This window comes from Sprattus sprattus (genome assembly GCF_963457725.1).
Source record: "Sprattus sprattus genome assembly, chromosome: 7".
Taxonomy (NCBI): domain Eukaryota; kingdom Metazoa; phylum Chordata; class Actinopteri; order Clupeiformes; family Clupeidae; genus Sprattus; species Sprattus sprattus.
This window is the reverse complement of record NC_137926.1, coordinates 29,411,217-29,437,480: the sequence shown is the minus strand read 5'-3', so window position 1 is coordinate 29,437,480 and position 26,264 is coordinate 29,411,217. Positions and strand designations below refer to the sequence as shown.

The 26,264-nt window shown below is 42.6% G+C and overlaps 1 protein-coding gene across 1 annotated transcript; it reads right to left on the bottom strand.

Annotated features, from left to right (window-relative positions):
* Window positions 1–22,856: 22,856 nt before the first annotated feature.
* Window positions 22,857–25,580, bottom strand: LOC308367721 (carbohydrate sulfotransferase 1; the record flags this gene model as incomplete). The annotated part of the gene is made up of 2 exons (XM_080841712.1): window positions 22,857–24,001; window positions 25,442–25,580. 2 exons carry the CDS (start codon window positions 25,578–25,580, stop codon window positions 22,857–22,859), a joined length of 1,284 nt encoding a protein of 427 aa, XP_080697838.1.
* Between the last annotated feature and the right edge of the window lie 684 nt (window positions 25,581–26,264).

Here is a 26,264-nt window from a genome sequence, read left to right as displayed (position 1 = left end):
GCCTTATAGAGGACAACAGTGCAGGAGGTAATTTGATTGTGTTGCCCAAAGGCACATTTAGTGTTTGATTAGGTTGATTACCGCAGTCTGTCATTTACCTCAGACACAGGCAGCACAGATCACATACAAGTTAGGACTTCTGATGCATATGTACAGAAAAGGATTAATCTAATGCTGCTGCATACATCATTCATACAGGGGGTATGAAAGAAAGAAAGACAGAAAAAATGACTGTGAGAACAACAAATAGAGAGAAAGAGAGAGATTACGTGGTCTGTTTCTAGGCAATCAGAAAGTGCCGAAAAGCTTGAACATTGCAAGTTACAGCCCTCCCACAGACACCACCGCCAAGGTAAAGGTTCTGTTATGATATGTCAGCCTGAAATAAAGCACAGACTAAAACCTCCGCCCTTAATGAATCTCTGCTTCAACAGTGGGCAGGCGATGGAGAGCAGAGGGGAAGGATCCCTGGTGTAGGCCTACAGTGTTTACGAGGGGGATGAATGGGGCTGGACAGAACTGGCAGCAGACACTCGTCCTTAGCCAGTCTCCCTTTCACCCTTTCAGTCTCCCATGGGCTACGCTGTCTGCAGCTACCAGCACAAACCTTTGTGTTTGCCCTCGGCAACATTTGGAAACTGGGCTCACAGAGAAACAGATCTGCAATGCATTTCTCTTGAAAATGTCCCCTCATTTTGGGCAACAACTACTGATTAACACTTTGACACAGATTGAGGCTGGTCATTGCTGTGCACCTGCTCAGGCAGATGGGACTAACTGCCTGTTACAGCCATCTAAGGTTTAGTCCGTGAGCTTTGACAAGAGGCATCACATTACTGTCAGCAGACCCAGCCATGTGAGGACAGTAGCATGATGTTGCACTGTAATAAGAACTTCTGATTAGTCTGACGTCCAAAGTGGCTCCAAGGTAATAACCAATTATGTGCAGGAAATAGCTTTGTCCATCATAAACAGCCCTCTGAGCTGAGTTAATCTACACTCTACAAATACATTGGGCGCATGATAGCTCATCACTATTATTCATGGTCATATTTGTTTCATGTCTATTGTGTAGTGGTACATTCCACCTGTTTTCGCTCTTGAGTTTGGAACCATGACGTCTGAACAGAACAGGTTTTTTTGTGGCAAGCCGTACAATTTACAGCAAGCCTTAGTCTGATTTAAAGAAGAGTGGACTAATTTAAGGAGCTTCAAACACCTACAGACACATTCAAATATAATAAAAGATAACAGTACCCCATAGCAATACTCACTCTTCACTGGGATAGCAAGATGACACATCATTTCACTGGGAAATATTGGCGCAATCTTCATGCTTAACAATAGGGCCTTCTAGACATCAGCATCTCTTAAAAAATAGGTTATTAGGCCTTCAAATCCAACACCACCAGCATTATTTCATTACACACAGCCACTCCTGAACAGAATGTGTTCATGTTAATAGCCCTACCAAAAGACTCTTGATAATGGCATTTTAATGAGTGTGACTGCACTCTTGGTGAACTTTCAGATGGTAGTGATTTACATTCTGAAAGATTGGAAAAACATGTGGGCAGACTGTTCTCGTGGGCTCTCTGGAGGCTTTGAGTTTTGATCTCTGTGATAAAACACTGCATTCAAGGACTACACGAAGAGAAGATGCTTATGAAAACAAATAGGCCACTTCCCTGCATTTTGAGATTAAAGTAATCTGCACCTTCTCAACATACAGTATGCATATACTCTGCTCAGACATCTGAAAATTGAACTGCTTCATCTATTTTTGTATATACTGCTTTCAAACTTGTGACAGGCCGCATTAAGAATGTAGGCATCTCCTTTGTATTGATAATGAAAAGGTCTGTCATCTGTTTTTAGAATTTATTCTGAGAGTAGGAGGTACACGAAACATTTCCTCTTTCAGCGTCCAGGCAGACCAGATGAACGTAGAGGAGAGCATGAATTCCTTATTATCGGTCTGAAATCAGAGATTCAAGAACAAAGACTCAACAAAAAAATAGAATTAGGGGGGGAAACATAGGGGGAGTACTACATGTTCTTGCTTTGCTCTCATTCTCTTCAGGACACACAGTAATACACAGTGCATGTAGGGAGACAATGGACTTCTATGCTATAATAGTGTTGGGCAAGCCCTTAACTGATTCTCTTCCCCTCCCCTTTTCCTCTCCAGGGCTTAAGAAATATTTCTTAATTCAACTGCATGCACACACCCATCCAAAGGCTGCATTTCACACTTTGTTTTTGGAAGTAAGAAAGTGCATTTGGGCTTGCTCAGGAGGGATGTGGTGTGCGACTGCCTTTCCAAGAAAGCGGGCCATGAGAACTCCAGCCAGGCCAGTGGCCATGCATAAACAGGAAGCCAGGAGAGTGAGTGGGCGTGAGTCCCGGGCAGTGAATGTCACTGGCGCTTTAGAGCTCTAATTGGGAAGAGCAGCATGGGGTCTCCTTGTGCAAAGTCACGGCCTAGGGTTTGGCAGCGGGAGAGGAGAGAGGTGCTAGTTTCTGAACGCGGTCATCAGTGTCAGACGGAGCCCTCGGCTGGAACAACAGCCAGTGCTCCATTCATTAGGAGGACCCAGCGCCCGGAGGAGGGGTGGGGGGTGAGTGTGAGGGGTGGGGGTGGCAACAGAGGAACAATTCTCAGAAATCACCACAGAGAGTAACAATGGGTAAAAATAGATGTTTTTTATTCAAGGTTTTATGACAGTTTCTGAATGTTTTTCATAAGGCATGACTTCTGATGTGACTGCCCTAGAGCAGGCTAGGGACTTGTATATTGCAGGCAACAGAACAGGCACTGTGTGATGTTTGTTATGTGAGTCCATTATCCATCATCTATCACCATATGGGAACAGCGTCAGAATGAAAAAATCATTATGATTCAGCCAGTGCATTTTATGTTGCTCTGTAAACCGTGATCTCTTTCAAAAGAGAGCTAATATTGAATACAATTTCACACTCACCATCATATGATTTAAAGGCCTTTCACAAAAGATTGAAAGTGAGGCTTTCACACCCATCAATTTAGTTTGGCTTTCTCTGTTTATCTGAGAAATGGAAACCCTTTCATGTGCCTCACGCCTGACAGAGTCTGTTCTCATCTTCTCAAGCTATTTGAGTTGATCAAAATTTTCTTTAGCAAAATCCACTTTCAGAAAGCCAGCAAAAGAAACTCGGAACTGAGCAAAATGGTCTATATTCCTCAGACAAGGACAACAGTTCTTTCCTCTCAACAGGGGGGCTCTGAAGACTGGGGTTTGATGTGGAGAAAGATCCTTAATTCATGGCCATGTATTGCAAAGCGTACATTATATTAAAAATACATATATTGGAAATGAAAGAAAGGTCTAATCAGCATTCATAACTCTTCAGTCCTCCCTTGTGATTCTGTAATGAAAACAAGACCAAAGACAAGCAAAACAAAAAATGGATACCTCAAAGACACATCAAATAAATCAATCATCATAGTTGACCCAAATGGTTGATTCATTCTTCTAACTAATCAAGTCAATAACCCTGACAAATTGAACAAAACGCTTATAAAATGCCCTTGCTTTCTCCCACTTGGTTACTTAATATCTAATTCTAATATGATTTCTGGTGGTCATGTACAGGCAATTCCCATCCATTACTGTCTATGGCTTGCTGTCAAATTACTCAAATAGTACCTTGAAGGGTAACCAAAGATGTCAGTGTGTCTCTTCCTGCAACACCGCATAGTGGCAGTTGCAGGCACCTCCACAATATGACTCCAACTATCCATTTTGTGGAATGAACTGGTTGGATAGGTCGCACGAGAAGACAGTACAGAAGTAACCTGGTGGAAGGAGATAAGCACACACCCATCCATCCCATCATGATAACCTCCCTCTTTATTTGGAGGGGTCAAACGGTTACTACATACAGTACGGTACAGGGAAGTCCATTCTACTAACAAACACTGTACAGCATTTCATTTGGATTTTCTGGACCATTTCAGACATCTTGCCAGGCTTGATCATATTAGGAAATATTTCATTTTGAAATGAGTTCACATTGAGAGCAGTAGAGTAGACTTACCTCATCATCATCATATCTTTACTTCCTGTCCCATAATCAGGTTTTCCTAAAGGCTGCTGGGAAACAGAGCACACATTGTTTTCATTGTTTTTTTATGGTTTATCCATTCAGGCAAGTCCAAATTTAACCTCCCATCGCATGTGAGGCTGCTTTGTTAATCCTATTACTGATCAAAGTAATGATTCTAAAAGCCTACTTTGCAACACATCTGGGCCTGATAAGCCAATAACTTCTCCTTTATATATTTAGCGTTTGGATCCATTAGAGACTCAGTGGCACAATCCAAACACACACTGTTCAAACAGAAAAAATGACTTGAAAGACACCATTAGGAATAGCAGAGTCCGGAGGCAAGGAAAGCTGGACTGTGCAATCTGGCAGCTGTCACAAGTTCCCCTTGTCTCCCCTATGCATAACACATCATGTTTCACTTAATGTTACCCTCTAATCTAATGTATGTATGTTAGCAATGATGTGTATGGTAAAACCAGACAAATAAGTCTGTGTTTAGACCATCTCTTAATAAGGTTTGCACACAAGTTGCTGCACATACATCTCAGTGTGTTATCAGTTTGGTAGAAGGTAGATTATTCACTACGTTGAATTGCTATCCTGACATTTGCATTCAGCATGCATCTCCATGTCCTCTTGCTGAACTGTGATAGATACCGTACATAATGGAAATCAAAATGATCCTCCTTATATAGACTAGTAGGTTTCTAGTTGAAATGTATAACTGCACAAACATTTCAAGGCTGGTCCAACTGCACAGGGCTAAAGAGAATTAAATCCACATACCTTTCATCCAAAAACGAACTAATAGGTACCTCAGCGCCTGTCAACATCTCGTAAACCAACCAATCAGCATGAAGAAGCTGATGGAGATGTAGCCCAGTGGAAGCAGATGTGTGTTGGGCTTGCTCACGTGTGTGCTACATTCCTCAGTGAATCAATCAGCTGGGCTCAGGTGGGAAGGGACTGTTATTTGTTTGTGCGGTGTGCATATCTCAGTATGGTTAACTGGGCTGGAAATCCCAGTGATTCTCATGCCAGTAGGGTTGCCTGGCTCACTGCCAGGTCTCAGGTCTCCCAGACCTACGGTTGGGGAGATTGGATGAGTTAAAACGAATTGCCCCTCCCATATGTTGTCAACGCGCTCTCATTCTCTCTGTGTCTGCCTGCCTATTACTGCCCTTTGGGTGCCTGCCTCTCCTTTCCCAATGTACACATACAAGAATTAGACAAAAATATATATATACAGTATATATAGTATATATAAATCATCAAATCATAACAACACATTTTAGTAAATCTCTTTAAAACACTACTTTCAGCTATGCTTCCTGTAGATCTGCAAATTCTTAAAAACATAAGTCAATATTCAAAACAATGGTGTTTGTCCCACCCTATGTTTTCCAGGAATTTTGCTTGTAGAAATATGAATTGCCAGGAGAATTCTGTTCTCATCTAACCTGACTGACAGGGAAAACTAAAACTTTCAGTTGATGAATTCAGTTTCATATGCACAATCTATGGCAACTGACCTAGAGCAAACCATGTGTAGAGGGATTTTTCCCTCACTGATAAAATGAAGGTTGGAATAACACAAAAGAAGAAGCTCACAGATGTTATCACTTGGCCATCTACACATATTTTTTGAATGACTACACTGAATCAGCCAGTGAAAGATACAGAAACAGTCTGAAATTGGGAACAAAGCTCAAGTTGTAAGAGCGCCATCAATAACTAACTGTGACCCTTCAGGCTAGTAGTGTGCAGGCTGTGTCTGCTGATAATGGAAAATCAGAGGGCAACAAGTAAGTGGGTTCAACATGCATTAGCTAGATTGTGGGTTGTTTGATTGTAAAAAGCTTCTCATGTACATATTGTTTTGTATAGGCTAATGGTGAGATTAGGCTACTTTCTGTTGTTTGTTTGACTGTTGTTTTTCTAAAAGAATAATGAATCAGACAGAGTCTTTGGTGGCAGCAGAATATTCCAGAGGGTGTCAATAACGGTACCAGGGTTCATCAGGCTTTGAGCCATCTGAATCTAAAGTCTGAGACGGTGCAGCCTTTCTTTCTACTCATACAGAAGAATGACAAAATCTTCACTCATGTTGGTTTCGCAGCATCAACTTGACACATGTCACATATTTCTGTAAGTGCCACTCAGGCTCCTGCAGGAGCAGAGCTAGCACAACCTTTAGAGTACCAGAGTTAGTTTAACCTTCAGAGTACCAGAGTTAGCTCTACCTCCCAGAGTACCAGAGTTAGTTTAACCTTCAGAGTACCAGAGTTAGCTCTACCTCCCAGAGTACCAGAGTTAGTTTAACCTTCAGAGTACCAGAGTCAGCTCAACCTCCCAGAGTACCAGAGTTAGTTTAAGCTTCAGAGTACCAGAGTCAGCTCAACCTTCAGAGAGTGCACACTGTAAAATCTTGGTGGAGACAGTCATGTCAACATGTCAAAACATGATCAAACCACAGTTAAAAATGTCTCCCTCACTACGTGCCTGTATACCTATCTACCTACGCGCACTCTGACCGTGCACTCATTACACTTGACTGGTGGGGTGACAGTTAGCATAACAAGCTATAACCTAATTATTCTCAACGCAGCCCCAGCCGGTTCAGGACTCAAAGGGGAATGATGGCGACACCTGAGGGAGATGAAGGACCTGAATATGCCATAGTTGCTGTATTTCTGTTTTGAGGAATTTGTTATTGTCCTTAATGATGTGGCCAATGTAGCTAGCTCCCTATGTATGTATTGTATAAGTATGTATGTAGTGAAAGCTAGTAGACTATGTAGCTATGTTCACATGTACCTTTTATGTAATCTAAATCCTGCTACATGCTGCATGTATGTAGCTACTGCGCTAGCACAGTAAGTAATCTGTGTGGCTATTTGTGTCTGAACTCAAAAAGTACCCTTCTTCCCCCATCCCATTTTTGACACTCTCTGCTGGATTCTCCAGAACTATGGAATGCCATTTAAGTCATAATAGCTAAGTAAATACATAAATAAATATGGCTGAATAAATACATAGGGATATGAAATAGATACATAAATGAGGCAGTAAATACATAAACGTTAAAAATGCATGTAAATATAATTCTATGAATAAGTACACTTTGTTCAATACATTTAAACAAATAAATAGGATTTTATTTTAAAACAATATTTTTTCAAAAGAACAGCTTTTTTTATTATTTCAGGGGACTTTTATTTCATAATTCCTCATTTATTTCCAGGCTCTTTTTATTGCCATCTGTTATGAATGGTGCGTGATTATCTCACAGATTCACATCAAAGTAACAGCACCAGAACAGTTTGATTGTTTCTCTAGTGAGGTCTGAGAAGGCTGCACACATTTTTGGCGGAGGGAAGGAGAATAGCAGAGGATTGATGTTTGACAGTAAGCTGCATTGTTCTCATCTGCATGCGAGACCTGAGAAAAGCATCTCAGAATTAGTGAGAGAGGATGCCAACTGCATCGACGGGATGGTGACGTGGCATCCACCACCTAGAGCTGATGAAGTAGGCACCCCAAGCCCAAGAACTCCTCTCCGAATATACAAATATATGAAACTTCATAAATGACCCAAGTTGAGTCCTTTTTGGGTACGAAAATGATAAGAAAGACAATACAAGCAAACAGCTGCTACAGATAGCGCTTCAGTGCCTGTCCTAAGGTTCTGGTAGGGTCACACGATGCTGGAGCTCAGGAACACTGACATCCGACGCACAGGGACTATGTGGTCCTTTGTAGTCCACACCATAATCCTCACCACCTGAAATACAGAAAGAGTACAGCTGTTCCGAATGTGTCGGCCACTGTGGGTGAATCCTTTTGCATGTCTTTTTTATGATTGAGCCACGGGGTAAGATGGTACACATTACATCAAATGAAAAGTTAAACGGTGGCTTGCAGTACTCATTCCACGATGATTTCATGCTTACTGTCTTCCACATGAACACAGTGCTCAATCAGTCTCAAACAATTGAAACTTCGACATCCACATCGTCAGCCTGAAGAGCACTTAGCAGGCAGAGTATTTATTAAACGTCTTCAGTACAGGCCAGAATAGTATCCACTGATAAACCATGTTGATCATTTAGATCTCTTAAGGATAGCATGGTTACTTGGAGCCCACAGACATCATTTTGATATAAAAAACACATTTATTTATTTACATTTATGTATACATTTATGTATCTATTGCCTCATTTATTTCTTGCAGTATCTATTTCATAGCCATATGTATTGATTTCATATGCGTATTTATTTATTTATGTGTTTATTTATTTATTATCTACTTCAATGGCATTCCATACAGAAAATCACTTTCCTGGTACACTTTTAGAGTACAGTGCACCCAACACCCAACAAAATCGTTGCCTAAACTACCGACCTACTTACTATTTCTCAAACCTGTAGTATCTACTCTACTATCACAAATTCCATCGTTCATACCACCACAGTTCTGACATTTATTCATTAATGACGGGTCAGAATGTGTCCATTTACTTGAACTACAGATTGTGCCATATGCTATTTCATATTTGTCCAGAATAAAGAATTAACTTGAATGGAAGAAGAGTTACAATGTCTCCTTCTATTGCATTGATTACAGCCTGTTTCAGCCTGTCAGCTATACCTGCACACTTGCAGTGGCTTGGTGGCAAGAAGATCCAATTACAGGATACATAGGCCAACTTACATTGTCCTGGTGCTCCTGTTCAGTGCATCTAACACTGTTGTTCACTTACATGGTCCTGGTACTCCTGCTCAGTGCATCTGTGGTGTTGTTCACTTTGTCACATTTAGGCTGCAATTGGAATTATGTTTATTGCCTACATTGGAATGCATTAGTAGAGTATGAGTTGAATGTATAATTTAGTTTAGGTATATTTATCATTTAATACACCACAGATCACATTAGGAAAATAAAAACGTTATAATAGCCTATTAATGAGGCCATTGGTAAGTCAGTCAGTGAATACTGAGGTGAGGGATGATTCACGAAAGCTGAATGAGGATACATTATGAAATCTAGCTGCCACTGCTGGGTGTTCAGGTTGATGGGCAATCTTGTTAAACTGACATTTTTAAACTACACAACAGCAGCTCACAAAGAACTATGCCTCTAACTACTGGTTGCAATCAGTAGTTCCGACCACCCAATGCTGTGATTGTGTTTTCACAGCAAATGGTGCAGTGTGTTCTATCATTGATGATCATTTGTATTTTACGCAATTGCTTCAAGATACCTTGCCATCCCTCATACCTTTTCCGTGAAGTTCCTATGTGATCTTATTCTGTTACATGGTACACTGAATGTGCTGCAATAAAGGGTATTTTTAAAATTTGAAATCTCTCTCTCTGCTCATTAGGAACAACATGTTTGCTTCTCTTGATGGATTGAGGACATGTGCAGTGGGAATTATTTGAAATCTTTCATTGCTCATGAGATAGGAGGAGAACCGTGTAGAGGCTGTCCCATTTTATTTGTACATCCCCTAGGCCTTGCATAGTCTCATGAATTATGGTTCTCATGTCTCTGTCTAAATCATCTGTGGTCTTTGGTTCAATTCTAGCAGAGAAGAAACACATTCTTTCATTCTTGCCTCTTAGAAGTGAAGCAGCAACTATGGGAAAGATTGTGTTAGTCAGAGGCCATGCTCTCTGGCCTGCTGTGGCGGCTAATTAACTTCCAGTCTTTCTTTTCCTTACATTTTCATATTTTGCTCAGGTCTGAGACCAGTACAGTGAAAGGTTGAGGTCCTTGAAACAACGGAATGTGATTGAAGCTCCTCTGAATGTGGTCGATCACTTTCTCATGCTCCAGAAAAACAGCAGTGTACTAATCAATTAAGTAAGCAGCACTGATGCATCAACTGGGATTACCGCTGTAAGAGGCACTGGGCGATAGCTTTGCCTAATTAGCTGTAGTTTGAGCTTGTAGCTCTTTGAAGGCGGCTGTGATTAAACAGGGCCAGCAGAGCCATGTGTGCTTGCATATGGACTGAAAGTTTGCCTTTGTTTATTTCAGGGTGTGGAAGGAAATTTAAAGGGAAAATTCTAGAAGTTACTGTAAATTTTGAGATAACAACTGAGAAAGCAGGAATATAAACTATAAAGATTATGAAGACTGCTGAGAATGAATAAATGCCAAGTATAATAAGAATACATTTAATTTCAAGTCTACTGCCTAAATTACAATAAACATTTGTAATAAAACTGTCACCAGTGTCTATAACATTTTAACAAACACTTTCACTTGCTTAATTTATCATTGCTTACTTCGTGCAAGTGGTCTGGATAATTTCTCACGGCAGGAGAAAACCACAAAAACAAACTACAGATGCCAAGACTAAAGTATAAATCACACCCGCTGTAACTTGGCCATTGACCACTGCTTCTCTAGCTACTGTACTTCCTGGGGTTTGACTTCTTCTGATGAATTGGTGGACCAATGTGAGTGGTGTTCATTAAACAGGCAACATTGCCTGATGGATCCTCGAGTGGAGATCATTAATCGAATGCACAGTGCTCCCCTCCACCATGCAGTTTCCCACACACTGCAATATCAGGGTTGTGCTTCTTTAAACAGGCCATGAAAGAGTGCAGAGCCTCCAGGCCTTGTTTTAACAGACCTTCTGATTATATTTATGGAATTCAATTATTCTGACACAGACAGATGGTGGGAATGGCATGAAGGACATTCATCACTTGTTTGCACTGGCGAAACGTGTCAGGTGGGAGAGGGCCAGTGGGGACGGGGAGCACAATAAGCATGGATGGAGATGAGAGATGGGGGGAGGAGAACAGGAGGAGGAGAGGAGAGGAAGAAAAAAGGGAGATGCGGAGGAGGCAAGGACGTGAGACAGGCTGAAAAAGCCTATGGAATGGTCAAGAGGATGATGGCACAAGGCGAGAAGTAAATGAGCTCAAAAGAGGAGAGAGAGAGAGAGAGCAAAGGAAGATAAAGAATAGAGGACAGGAATATATAGTTGACAGCAAGAAATTTAGACAAGGGAGGGTCTAAGTGTAAACTACTGTAATGAGTTGCTCTGTCTTGGACTGTGAGTGATGGGTAGCGCCGGTGTGAAGGATGGCGAGGTTACAGTGATCGGAATCGGAGGAGAGGAGAGCAAGGGCACAGAGTAGAATATGAAAGAAAAATGAAATGGCATGAAAAGCAGAAAGGAAAGCGTGGAGGAGGTGGACAATGGGGAACTACAGAAGAGAGGGGGTAGGTGGTAGGTGTTTTCTCTGTACTCAGAGTGTCTTTCAGTAAAGGTTCAGTTATTTTAATGGTGGCCCACTGACAAGGTTTTTTAAGCCCTGCTCTATTGATGCCCCAGTGAATGTATGACCAAATCATTCTCACTTTTTGCTCCCTGTCAATTATCCATCCACCTGTCCCCTATCCTCGTCCTTCTTTTTCATCTCATTTTCTGTCCACTTGAAGGCTATTTCAAATAAAGCAAGTGGTATGTGTAATTGAGGGGTTTCAGCCTGTCAGGGTTTTTGCTGTGTTTGGCTCGGTGCTGATTTCTGCTGTGAATAATGGATGAGCGTTCTCTCTGAAGATGAGAGGGAGGTTAGAATTCATCCTAGAACTGCTGACAATTCAGGTGCACCTTGAGCCAAGGAGGAAAAACATCAAGAGGGAAAAGAAGAAGGAAATCTAAACCTTTTCTCTTTAGCTCTTTACACGGGTGGAGATGGAAGGGTGAGTCATTGCAAGTACATGGTCAAAGGTTGGGGAAGAACTAACATCAGGGTTCTTTGGAAATAAATGTACACCTTCCTGGTTTGAAAGCATCATCATATCATTCAAAGCATACATTCCCCACGCAGCTGCAGAAAATAAGAGGCAGATGAGGTTAAAGGAGAGCTAAGAGTAGAGAGGGTGGGGTTGTGGGTTGTGGGTGTGGGTGGAGTTGCAGAAGACCAAGCAGTTTTAAACTGATATTAAAGCAGTGTTATCAGACATGTTGATTTTGGGTTCATGAATTTGATTCACTGAGGAACACCATGTTGCCAATATTTTGAAATTAGCATTTGTAATTCGATTTTGGCGCTGTGAGGAGACCAGTTCTTTAGTTTTCCATTTACTGAGACTCTATGTCTATTTTAACAGTGAAATGTTCTAATGGAATCGGTAACGCATGTGCACTGTTGCACAGAGATACTAACGAGCAGTAAAAGCATTACATGACCAGAGCCAGGCCGAAGTTAATTATAAAAGGCAATATTGCCGCAGGTTCTGGACCGCGCTCACCAGGAATAAACCCTTGGCGCTTCTTCTGTTGTTCAAAACAATTCAATTCATTGACACACAAATGTAACTTGACATACCTGTTTTAAATGCCCTAGCCACACCCCTTCTAACTGATTATGTTGTTAATCAGGGTATGTGGTTTTGAGCCTGTAAAAAAATTCATTGTTTTGCTCACTTAGATTCCCTAAGATTAATTTAGTCTTACATTCATTCTGAAGAATTTATTTAGTCCTGGAATGTGAACATGTGATAAATATTCAATTTAATTGGCTAACAATTTGTCTACTCTAATGGAAAACATTTGCAACCTCAGTGCACTCAAATGAAAAATGTATATTATAGATTACATCTTGCTGAAATGTTAAACATGCATGCAAACATTCTGTAGCAGAAGAGGTCAGCTCTATTTTCTATGTAAATAAAAGATTTCGGATGGATACTTGGGTTTTCTTAGTAAGATACTTTCACTACTTCCCCCAATAGTATAGCCTACGTATTATGTGGTGATGTGAAAGAATGATCTTAACCTTTACTGCAGGAGCCTATTCATTTCCTTTCAGGTAATTGGTATTGAACATTAATTAAGCAAGTCTGAAATCCTTTATTTTTTACTTAAATAATTATTCTGGGAACAAACTGTAGGCAATTTGGTGCAGAACCCCAGCAGAAATGAACAGGTGGGTGAAAGCCTGTTTATCTGAGCATTGGGTCAATGGGAGAGCTATAAAGGTATTAATTTGCATAACATAATATTAATGGTGACTGTAAGTGTAGATATACTAACAATGTGGGGTATCTGACTGAGCCTTGATTTCAAGTCGGAGAAATCAGACTACCTCTTCCCAGATGCTTGAGCCTTTCAAGGGGTTTAACCTTTTAAAACATTTTATTCTTGTTGAAAAATAAATGAATGTGTTAACTTCGGGGAGACCAGAGATAGAATAACTGCATTAACCCGTAACACTGGTTTGCTCCTGCTTCCTTGCTAATACAGAAATACAGAGTCATAATGCACCAAGGGCACATGATCTTTTTTACTAGATAGATATATCAGACTTAGGCACTGATGGTTTGTGATTGGCGTATTTAAATGTTCTCTGTCAGAGATTAATAGGGCTCCTCGTCTTTAACCAAAATCCAAGCCAGACAGGTGGTGGTATACAATAAATGTCATCCCCTTCCCTCTGATAAGAACAGTGCTATACATTATCATACATCGACAATTACCCCATACAATACATTACATACAGAGTTCAGTTCTTAGACGGTAGAAATCTCCTCAGCTCAGGTAAGACTTGAACTAAATGTTGGGAAAGGCGTAGCTGGCTCGACTTCCACTGGCACAGCAGGAGTCCTAGGAGAGCTAGATGCTAGATCTTTGTGTTCACAGCCCTCAGGCTGTGTGCCGATCAATGACAGCGAGACAACTCGATGGCTCACATGGTCAATACCAGTTACAGCCCATCTCCGCACTCGTGAGGAACCCATTTTAGGAATGGCTTTGGCTTCATTAAACAAACTGATCTGTAACAATGGTGGATTTTAGACCATATAGATTATTAGGACATTTCTTCACCCCCAACATCACAACCAGTCCCTCCCTGCCATGCTGGGAATAACCTTTTTCTGCTAGGGTAAGCGTAGGTGATACAAATCCTACTTGTTTCTCCAAACCGTATGCCATTCAGTGCAACAACACAGCCCCAACCCTAAAGAGAGATGCATCACAGGCCAAGATCAATTCCTTCTTCAGGTGCTAGTGGATGAGAACCTGAATAGACTGAGGCAGTGTTTTAGACTCAAAGGCTTGCTACTAGGCTGCCTCCTATGTCCATTTCACATCTTTCCAGAGCAGTGAATAGAGTGGAGCCCAGAGGGGAGACGGGTTAGGCAGGAAGTGAAGCAATCCCAGGTATGCTTTCAGCTCTGTCACATTTTGCATCTTTAATAGCAGGCACCTTCTCAAATAAAGGGGGGAGCTCATAGCAGTCAATCTTGTGGCCCAAACACAAAACGTATTTTTCAAAGAAATAGCACTTACTTTTCTTAAGCCTCAGACCATGGTCCTCTAAGTGCTGCAGAACCACATCCAGGGTTTTTAGATGCTCTGCCTCTGAAGGACCACTTAACATATAAATGGAGACATAAGGGATATTGTGAAGAATCTCTTCCATTACTCTCTGGAAGATAGCAGAATTGGATTAAACAACACCTGCACAACACTATTGAGCTTTCATTCAGAGCATAACGTGACTCTGTCGTCTAACGGGGGTGCGAGCTGAGAGGCACCGAGGATGAGATAAGGGACTTACAGAGTCATTTTCTCCTCTGAAGTGATGGTCCATACATTGCTGCATAATAAGATGGTTTGACAGAACTCAAGTCGTATTAGTGTTCCCAGCACATGATATCTGAAAAAGGTTAAGGTCAAATGAATATCTGCTCATGCACTAAGGGGAAACAACAGTATTTTCAACTTGCCGTGTCTTAAGCAACTTGACTCCTGTTAAGAGCAAAGGACAAACTGTGAAATGTGTATCATTCTACGAGGCATGGAGACGAGAGAAGAGACAGAAGACAGAATATGCTGCAAAAATAAGACTTTCTTGTGGCTGAAACAATACCCTTCACACCAAACACTTGGGCCATGATGCGGCATCTGGAAACACCCATGAACTTTCCACACTGTACCCCCACGTGGGCACCTCAACAATATCACACAAATATAACATACTTAGGGCCTGATTTACTAACAGGATTGCGCCCATTTTCTGGCGTAAAATAGCGGTCGTAACGAAAAACGGTATTTACTAAGCTGGCGCAGCGCATATTAACGCTTTGAGGGTGTGTACCTGCAAACAGGTGGGATGGTTCGGAAACGTGGGTGGTAACGTAGGCGTGTAGCGCTATTTAATGGGAGGAGTGCGCCTAATGATGAACTGCGTGGTATTTACTAAACTGCCCGGCGAGCGCACATCTCTGATTTGCACGCTAATTCTCCGCCTCATAAAAGCACGTCTTAACCATGCGCATTTCCACTGAGTCTGAAAACGTTGATATGGCAGCAGCAAGGCAAAGACATAGACAGAGACAGCGAACAGAAATATTTGTTTCAACTCGTATAATTCATATATTCATATATATGAAATTAAACTTTCCGAACGTAATTGGAGAAATTGATCGCACCCACATGCAAACAGTCCCACCTTCAATCCGCGAACACGTTTACCGAAACAGAAAGCACACATATTCAATGAATGTCCAGGTCATATGTGATGCCAACATGACCATTACTTACGTGGTAGTGGTCTGTCCATGACAGTTTTATCTTTCGGAATAGTGTCATTTATCCATGATTGAGCAACGGTGATTTTGGAGAGGCCTGTCTACTTGGTAAATGTATTTGTTTCAGTGGGGATATATTGTAGTGAACCCATGTCCCTTGTAGAACGTATTAATCTCGCCATGTACACATATATATTGTTATAATAGACAGTGTATGCATTAATGCCACCAATAGCATATTATTTATAATCGTGTTCTTTTAAACATCTCGCTGTAGATGATGGCGGGCAAAACAACAATATAACCCATTGAATCAGGTTCAGTGATTGAGCGAACGTGAACCAATACATCTATCTCGCTATCTATTCGCTATCTATTCGCTGAACCTTAGTTTTTTCTTCCTCGAATCTCCATGGTGGCAGTAACTTGCTGGCAAGTTCTCCAGTCTTTTAACGGTGCGCTAAATAATGATTGCCCAGCGCGTATCTGGCTTGATAAATATCACGGAAAATGCGGGGAATCACCGTGCGTTAATGTGCGCCTGGCAAAGATGCGTTCGCAAATCAATCTTAGTAAATCAGGCTCTTTAAAGGGCGGAGTAAGCACAGTTTGCCCAGCGCAGATCTGGCTTGATAAATACCAAGTAAAATGCGCAAAAACACCGTGCGTTAATTTGCGAACGCAGATTAAGAAGCGCTCGCATATTAGTAAATCAGGCCCTTAATCTCTAAGTACCAACCCATTTAGTAGTGACTAGTGCCTGACTACTTATTGACATGTATCCAATCATGTTAAGCCACGAGGCAGAGAGAAACAAGTGGGTAGGCTCCAAGAGCCGTGTTTTTGTAAGTGATTTTACTGTCATATTATTCCACAATTACATTTGTCAACTGGTGTGGAGACTCTGGTTCTTCACAGCTTTGTTCCTCAGTGTGTTATATTGTTGCCCATTGAGAATGGAAACGGTACAGCTGGTGTTTATTAGGACTGATTGTTGCATGGGAGGTACATTTATATATTTTGGGTTTCTTTGCACACAGTGTAGAGAGTGCCCCTCTTGGTCTGACTCACTACTCTCCTTCTCCCTCAACAAAGGTGTCTGCCCAGTTTTCCCATAGCCTTTCTTGGAACCATTTTTCCCCTTCTGCCCTGATTTAGAATGAGGATTATTTATTTTGGCCCAACATTATTTTGTCCTTAATGCGACCCCTCTTACCACAATTATGGCATGTCGCATTAGCAAACCTACACACTGCAGTAACATGTAAACCTCTGCATCTACAACACCTTTTGATTTAGGAACTGTGGGGCGAACACCCTGTGAACGGCTTGACTTGGTCCTGTCCATGCTGAGGCACCATGCTTGACTTGGTCTTATACATGCTTACCCCCATGCTTGACTTGGTCTTGTCCATGCTGACCCCCATGCTTGACTTGGTCTTGTCCATGCTGACGCACCATGCTTCTCCTTTCCACTGGCTGTGTAAATCTTTCACATCATTATTAGCAGTCTCCATGGCTTGTGCTGTTTTCGATTTTTTTTATCACTTACTCCATGCACCAACCTGTCTCTCAATATTTGTAACAGAAAATATCCATATCCCCTTGCTTCCTAACCCTTGTGTATTTCACTTGGTTTGGGGTTAAAATGGTCCTTCAATATTACCAGTCCAGAAATACTGCTAGTGGCTTATATTGGTTTATCGTATCATTAGCAACAATAGCAATTGAGTTATTGTGTGTAAGCTATGACATCTGTGCTATAATTGTGTTTCAACTTCTGCTACCTGTGGTTATCATTATGCATCACAGGGCTAAATGTTTTAGTGAGTGAAAATGTATTTGGAGTTTTGCAAAAAGTCAATGAGATCTGTAAAATGTACCTATCTAGGTGAAGGGTTTTGCCAAAGTAGTGATCAATTCAATAAACTGGTTCAGTTCAGACCCTCGTGCATTTAGTTCAGATAATGGGGCCTAGTGTTTTAGCAACACAGTAAACTGTATTACCAAGTTATTCATGCTGCTAATGTTCTGCTATAGCTCTTTTGATAGAGTTTTCGATAGCTGGATTTTTAGTTGTTGGCCTAAGCTTTTATGTCGAACATGAAATGTACATTTTCAGATTAGATGTTTCTTAGGCTTCTAAATATGCAAATGTTCTCAGGTTCTCTCCATAGGCAGTTCCTTATGGCTGTAAAATCCCACACTTTGTGTTAGCTCCGAGTTTAACAGTGCCCTAAAATGGACTACCTCCCTCCAGAATAATAACTATACAAAATACAATTTTATGATGCCATTACTTCAAACTGCAATATGCCTAATTACCCAGTGCACTATAAGAGCTGTTTAGCCATCAGTGTTCGGTTCGGCCCAAATGAGCATTGTGAAGTGGGGTCAAATTGCTGGTTTAATTATTCTAATTATGTCTTACGATGGCTGAAAGGAAGCTGATTGTTCTGTTGGCATGTGGTCCCTCACCTGTGGGTACAAAGTGTTTTCAAGGTTTGTTTTCCATATTAAGGTGTATGTGTTTAGTGGGCTTTATCAAACATGGCTGACTCTTTTCTCCTTGCATTCTTTGGTTCATAGATTCGATTATATACATTAAAACACAGCTCGAAATAAATGTCATCTCTTCAGTGTTTTATGTATTTATTCTGTACCTCCTGATTTTGTGTGTGTCACCCTGTGTTTAAATACCTAGCTTTGGCAATGTCAAAAATGTATGTCAATAAAGCGCATTAAATTATAAACTGAAATAGAATTGAGAGAGAATTAAAAAGGTCTCCTAAGACTTTTGTATAAGGGGCAGCTATTATAAGCAGTTCTATGACCAGATTTGTGAGCTGTTTTTGAGAAACGCGTCGTTTTCCCTGTGCTATTGTGGCCCTGGCCCAAGATGCACATTGCCAGGAAGGACGGACTCAACAAAAAGCTCCTAATCCTCCATAAATGAACTCAGAGCTGGGAGGACACTTTTCAATAACAAAATCCTCACTAGATTTACATGTCCATGAATTCTTGCCAAGTGAAGAAACATGAGCAGACCTTCATACTGATGAAACAAATGGCAAGAACATGTGCAGCCCATGCAGTATCCTGTGGAGACATCACACCATGGAGCTTCAAGCTGGTGTGTTAAAATGGCACTCGCTGTGCTTTCTCAGGTTTTTAACTGCAACGTCAATAGCTATTCTTTTCATGGCACTCTAGGCGGTCCTTCTGCGATCGATGTTTCCTTGGAGTTTTGAGTTATATAAGCATAATGCTAATCAATTCTTCCCTGTTTGAGTTATGATACACTCCTAGTGCACACACAAAACTAGGAGAAACAACCTCAACAAACAGACCTCAGAACCAACAAACTTATTCCTGGCTCTACCAGGATACTCAACAAATGTTAATATTCTGGCTGAGCCTTCTTAATGTTATAGTGTGGGGGTTAGACTGATGTGACGAGGTACCAATGCTGAATAGGGTGATCTAAATAGCTAGGGCCTTTTGTCTTTATCAGACAACCTGACAAACTTTCCTTACACAAGGTCAAGTATGTGGAAGTCAGTGTCACTGTGCAGAGATGGATATTAGCTCAGCAGGCTTAGAGAACATTTGAGTAGCTGTTTTGCCCACTGCACAGTGGCTATCCAAAACTAGCAATGAGATTAGTTATTTTAGATCAATTTAGTTTCTAGTCGTTAAAGTGACGACACATCTATATACACTCTTTACAGTAATCCAACATGACAATGCCACTGCTCATTGGACTGGTGAAGGACAAAACCAACTCCAGGGTGTCTACTGATATTAGGGTTGTTTCAGTGGAAGGACCACTCTTGGAACCAAGTTTGGACAAGTTTGGAATAAGCAAACTGTTGTGACAAATGAACGTGGTTAAAAAAAAAGGAAATGGCATGTTTTAGGCAAAGAAAGAAATCCAATTTGGCCAGTAATTCTCAATAAACAATGGATTGACATTTGGCCTTTGGTAATGTTGGGGTCGTAGGAGATGGCAAGGAGTTAATGTGTCTGGCATCATTAACCCTGAGTAAGGAGAATATGTTGGAAGGGGCCTGAGCCGTGGCGTCCGGCAACAACAAATAACCCAGAGCTGCCATAAATCTCTTTATAAATCCCGAACCCACCTAACGATTTTATATCCACATGTGAGCGCGTACAAGCACAAAAACACATCCACTTGCAGAAGCCACTCAGACACATAGCATTTGATTTACAGTCCCATCAGCGTCTCTATGCCAGGCCGGTCATGAGTCAGAGAGAAAGAGTGGTGAGAGGGAGAGACCGGAAAGATGCTGGACGAGGAGCAATGAGCGGTGCGCAGCGTGGCTGAGTCAGGAGCCTGCTGCCTGAGAGTTTGTGTCAGGCCTGGGCTGGAGAAAAAAAACAATGAAGCTCGTTTCATTGGGTGTCATAAACTCTGCTTTATTGCCAGTTTGTGTAGCCTTGCAGATTAAGCTCAAAGAGAGATGGCTCATCTTTTTCTGCTCATCTTAAATCCTCCCTCTATTGAGTTTTCTCTGTAGATAGATTCTCCTGGCCGCCGCGGAATATCCCCCGAGTCAGCAGCCAAGGGCTGGAGAGTGATTGTATGGGCAGCAGATTATCCCCACCGGCCCTCATTTAACCCTTTGTACACCAGCAGTGATGTACACAAACCACACTGTTAATGAGGTTGTGGAAAAGGAGGCTGATTCATGAAGCCTCATTTCTTTCACATCCTGGACTGAAAATCTTCATCTTGAGACACACACAGCTTCCTGCACCATTGATTTGTCGCTGTAGTGGTGAGTCAGAGTTAACAAGGCAGCTGGAATACGCTTCTTTCATTTGATTATAATTTCTGATTTTGGACACATGTTCAGTTTGACAGGATTTAAACATGCATACATTATGAGGTCATTCTGAAAAATGATTTTTTTATTAGATCTCTCCTAATAGTGGCTCTGTGAATCTAGCAATGTAATAGCTGGACTAAATATATCTATTTCATGAATGTTAAGGCAGGAAATTAGATTCAGTTGATACAATGGTAAGGCTTTATTTGATGAGTTCCTCCACTTCTCCAATGACTCCCCCAGTCTCTGTCTCAGAGAGGTTTTCATTTACTTATCATTCATATTTCCAGTCTCAAATTGCTTTTGTAACCTAGGAAACGTGAGCCTGAAAACTAGTTCTTTACCTTCCACTGAAAATATATACACCCAATTATGAACGTTTTGGAACTCTCTCTGCTTCTGACTAGTCTTCAGTGTGAGATGCGGTTCGACAATGATGCTATTGCTCTTCCTAATTGTGTCTGACATGTTCCCGCCTCGCCCCACTTCAGTTTCATCCCCTTAAAATCTCACCTCTCCCATGGGCTCCAAGACATAAGTGCTTGTTTTCATTGCCATATCAACAAATATGTGGAGAATCTGTAGGCTTTGTTGCGAGGCTGTCCCAGATCAACTGGAAAGCATTCAAATCTAGTCACTGAATTAGAACAAGAGCGTTGGTTCCCAGATACGTATAAAAAGATAAACACGATTACCGTTTGCCCATCTGTTTTGTTTAATGGCACATTTATTTATTTATTTTTCAGTACAAAAACACAGCAGATGTACACACACTCCCACGTTTGAGTGACCAACCCACCCAACATTTCATATGACACAAATCACAAAGACTCTTGAGGTTGCAAAAGAAATAAGTTTGCATTTGATATCAAATGTGGTTTTCTTCATTCCATAACGAATTGTTAGAATGTCTTTGAAGTAATTCAGATTTATTGTCTCTATCAAAAAAGGCTCACCCAAGACAAAGTTGTGTGAAAAGGCTCATCTCAAACAATTGTGTGTTCCACCAATTGTTTCCTTCTACTAATGAAGTGGCACTACCCTGCCAGCGGACCCATTGAACACACAATGCATATGACCTGGCTTTAGAGGCGGCTTGTTCTGTGTTGGCAGCAAACAGGAGAGATGTTTTTAAGCACTGGCAGTGTCACACTATGACAGTGAGGCGATTAGAGTGAGAAGAAAGCATCCATTAGGATTAAGACATGGCCAGGGTGGCCTGGAGCCAATTCACTTTTCCAATAAGCAATTCATTCCCCCCCCCCCCCCCCCCCCACACACACACACCTCCCTCAGCTGTCCTTTGTTCTCTTCTGTAAACACTCAAAATGGATGGACAACATGAAAACAAATGAGATACAGCTTCAAGCCTTGGCTATTATCCGCACCTGATCTTCGCTTTGGTGCACAATTTTATGCTGACATTCAGGTTTGCAGCATACTGAACATGAGATATGGTCAGCACTTGGCCGATAACTCCATGCTCAGCAGAACAAGCCTGCCATGTCTCTGAGGATGAAGCACAACATTCAAGCGCTGACCACAAAGATCCTGAGAATCTCCCCTTCCCTCGTCTTAAAAATGTCAGTAGTCATAGAAGAACAGATACATATACTATTCAATGAACACAAGAAATAAATATACAAATCGATAAACACACAGCTCTTTCATCCCCTGGGACAATAAGACAGCATCTTTGAAACGATTCACGGTTCTGTAAACAGGCAAACTATTTCAGTAGTTCCACTGTGTGCACCTTCAAAGCTCATTTTACTGAAAATGCAGATCATTGAATTATACACACTAAATGAAACACAAGACACAAAGCTTCCCGCATGTCGATTCCTCGCAATCACGACTCCAGTCAGCTGTGTGGGTGTTTCACGCCCCTGAGTGGTCTAATTTGTTGTTAAGCTCGAGATCATTAAAACTTACCCCGGCACAGACACCGACTGATGCTAAATCACAGACAAATTATCAGTGCCTTCAGCATCTTTGCCAGTGAATTAAAGTAGGTTTTATGGATAAACTTTAACCTGTCAACTGACTTCAACTGAGGCACAGTGTCTTTTCAGTGTTTAATCATGGGCAGGTATGAAAAATGTGTGATTCCAAAATCAATACTTTAACCTTGAGTAAAAAACATGGGAATGACTGAAAAAGTAGTCACTACATCTTTTACAATTTTTTTTTAAATTTCAGTTCTTGGCAGGGATTTGTGTTTGTGATTTGGTTTGTAGCCAACACCTACACTCTTCAAATGTAATGTGGCAGTCCTCTGTCCAGTACAATGAATCAACTATGGAGGAACCCCACCCAGTCATGTCAGAGAGCAGCTGTGATTAAAGGCCTAGCTGGAAAGTCCTGGCTTCCACCAGGCTGTGGGAGAGGTTCCTGAGTTCCTCCACAGTCTGCACCTGTTTGTAGCCCAGCAGGGCCAGTGTGCTGTTGCACAAGCTCTGCACCGCCTGCACGATGCTGAAATTGAGCCGCAGCCTCCAGCTCTCGGCCGTGGCTTTGGAGTCCCGTGCCGTCGAGTACTTGTACTGCCACTCCGAGGAGGCGCTGACGTTGGTGTTCTGGGCAATCCAGCTGAGCACCCTGGGGTCCATGTCCAGGCCCAGGAAGCGGTACATGTCCCGGGCCTTGTCCTCGGGGTGCAGGGCAAGGTCCTCGTAGCGCAGCAGCAGGTAGCGGCCGCGCAGCCAGGCAGGCCTCAGCAGCCCCGTCTCGGCGGACGCCTCCATGTCCCGGCAGGTGTGGCCGATCTGGGCCAGGTCTACGTAGCGTGGCTGCCGGCCCGTGGCGTTCCAGATCCGCCAAGCACGGAACCCGCTGAACACGGTCATGCGGGAGGTGAGGATGGCGCGCGGGTCACGCACCAGGTGCACGATGCGCAGGTCCAGCCGCGGGTCCTCGCTGAGCGTACGCAGGTCGCCCACCGTCGGGACACGCACCGCCTTGATGGCCACGTGGCTCCGCTCGCGGCACGCCTCCGACGCCAGGGTCAGGTTGAGGATGCGGCACTTTTTGTGGCACCAGGCCTCATCTGCCAGCCCGGCCAGGCTTTCGTCTGCACTCTCGGGGCAGACGGGCGGCGAGCAGAGGGCGTGGCTGGAGCTGCGGCGGAACAGGGCGGCTGTCAGGTGGTCCTGCGGCTGCGGGTGGATGTAGCTCTCCAGGAAGCTGAGCTGGCAGGTGTAGAGGTTCAGCAGCAGGTCACGGTAGGCCCCCAGCAGCTCCCGCCTCTCCGGCGCCCTCCGCTGGCAGCAGCTGGCGTTGGTGAAGGACTGCCACACGTGGAAGAGTGGCTCGTAGACGTAGAAGATGCCAGAGTGCTGGTTGAGGAGCTGGCCTGTGAAAGAGGATCCGCTGCGCGTGGCGGCAAACAGCAGGATGTGTCGACGCCCCAGGACCGAACCTGTCCTGGCCGCCGCAGTCTCCGCGGGAGCTGAACTTTTGTCGCACGCGGATCTCCATCTGGACTCTGGGGAGGTGGGCAGAGAAAGAGAGATGCTGACACAATGGGATCAGGCCTCAGTGGGCCCGGGCCTCATGGACCAAACCAAAACCACCCAATTAGATTCTGTCTGTTGTGCTGGGCCGCAGCAGCAGCTACTCGAGTGCTGCTTGATCCGCTGTTGAGACAGACCCGATGCTCAGGCATCACAAAGGACCAACACAAGGTCAGATCTGAGGTCTTTGTTTGGGAGAAGAAAAACATCATCTTACCCCAACACGTAACACAGTCACTTATAATAACTCACAATTACACATCTATTATTCATGACTCACTTTTCTGTAAACAACAACGCAAAATTCATTTATGCTGATTATTTTTTTAGTACTTTTCAGTTGTTTATTGCACTGCCTCACATACATTAGGGATTTTTATTTTTTTCCCCCTCTCAAATAAGCAAATTAAACTGGCAACATAAAAGCCTGGGAAATCAGTTTGCAGGCAACCCCTGAGAATAAACATAATCTGTTTACATGCAAAGTAACGGAGTGTGTAAGCATGCATGAGAGATGGGGGAGGGGGCAGCCTCAACGTGCAATAGAGAAGCTCTTAAAACATTAATGACCTCTACATTTAGTGCAGAGAGAGAAACATATCTAGTCTAATTACTGCTGATGAGCATATGATTGCACATGGGATATTAGGCTGTGCGTGTGTCTAAAAGGGTGGAGGTTTGGGAGAGAGATGGCGTTTTCCACACAGATCCATTGGTTGAAATTGCTTACAGCTGCTCTATGAGACCTGAGTACTCCAGATAAATGATCACCTCTTTTTCTCGCTCTCTTTACGGTGAGAAGGGAATTCCCCGGCTGAGTGCTTATCAATCCTCACTGCAATATCAGTCACAGACCTCTGCCTAATGTGCCACCTTTTCAATGCAATTAACCTGCTGGAGGACCACTTACAGAAAGATGAGAATATCTGCAGAGATATATGGAGTCGGATATTCTGCACCTGATTTGGGGTCTGATATATTGGGGTTTCTGATGCCATTTCCAACACAATGCAGACCTTGTTCCTTCAGTAGTGATTCTCCCTCCACTGCACCCTCTACTGTTGGCTTCATACATCAGTAAGCTCACGGTCTTATGTCTGCATGTGGTAGTCAGACAGAACTTGTGTAAAGCTCTGAGGCATGACCAGCCATGTAATATGAGAAAATAAACAGAAAGCTGTTCCTAATACCGTGGATTACAATTGCGAGACCAATTTCCAAGGCTTAAAACTAGTCCTGGACCAATCTGTTGATAGAAATTCTGCCATCAACGTTTTTGTTAAGACCTTTATTCATGTTGATGATGCACTGCTTATTGTGATGGGTTTCTTGCCAAAGACACATATTTTTGTACAAATAGACAGCAGGTGGGTTTTGATGAGGATGAAAGCTCCCTACCTAAGTGCACCTACCTTTAGACTGGCGCTCCAGGCAGTGGAAGCTCCCCTGGCAGGAGCTAGGCAGGGATTCCCTGAAGGAGCGGATGGCGATGTACTGCACAGCCAGAGAGGCACACACCAGGAGCAGCAGGGTCTTCCAGGAGCACTCCATCCCTCTGCACCAGCCTACATCCTCAACACTGGAGAGAGGGAGGGAGAGAGAGAGAAAGAGAGAGAATATCACAATGTCAGGATTTCACTCCAGAATTCTGCATGCCGATTTATCCAAAGGAAAGATTATTCCAATATGCTTGAAATGAATTTCCCCCTGATAGAAATGGTCAGAAAGTTAAGTGATAGAAGGATAGGAAAATCATTTGCCATTCAAGTTAATTTACTCAGACACATAGAAATACTGTGTGTATGCAATGTATGACTACAAACACTATTCTCCTACACACACACACACACACACACACACTCACACTATCCCTCTCCCTCTATTTCTGTCTCTTTGAAAAAACTCAGCCAAGCTAGTTTTATCACACCTGACCTATAGGGGCGTTTAACAGATAGCTGCACCAATTAAATGTATGTAATTGAAATACCTAGTGGGGCTCTGCATTTAATGTATAGACAGTTGAATGCATGTGATTCCAGTGTAGTCTTCGAAAACAAGCCTGTGGGCCATCTCCTAACAACAGCCAGAATGTAAATTGGCATCTCAGGTAGAATAAATCTGTCAAATAACAGATCAAATATGTTCCATTTAATCTGTACCTGCCACACAGAGACCACAGTGTGTTATAAATCACAACCACAGTGTCAACATACCTCTGCCCTGAATCTCTAAAAC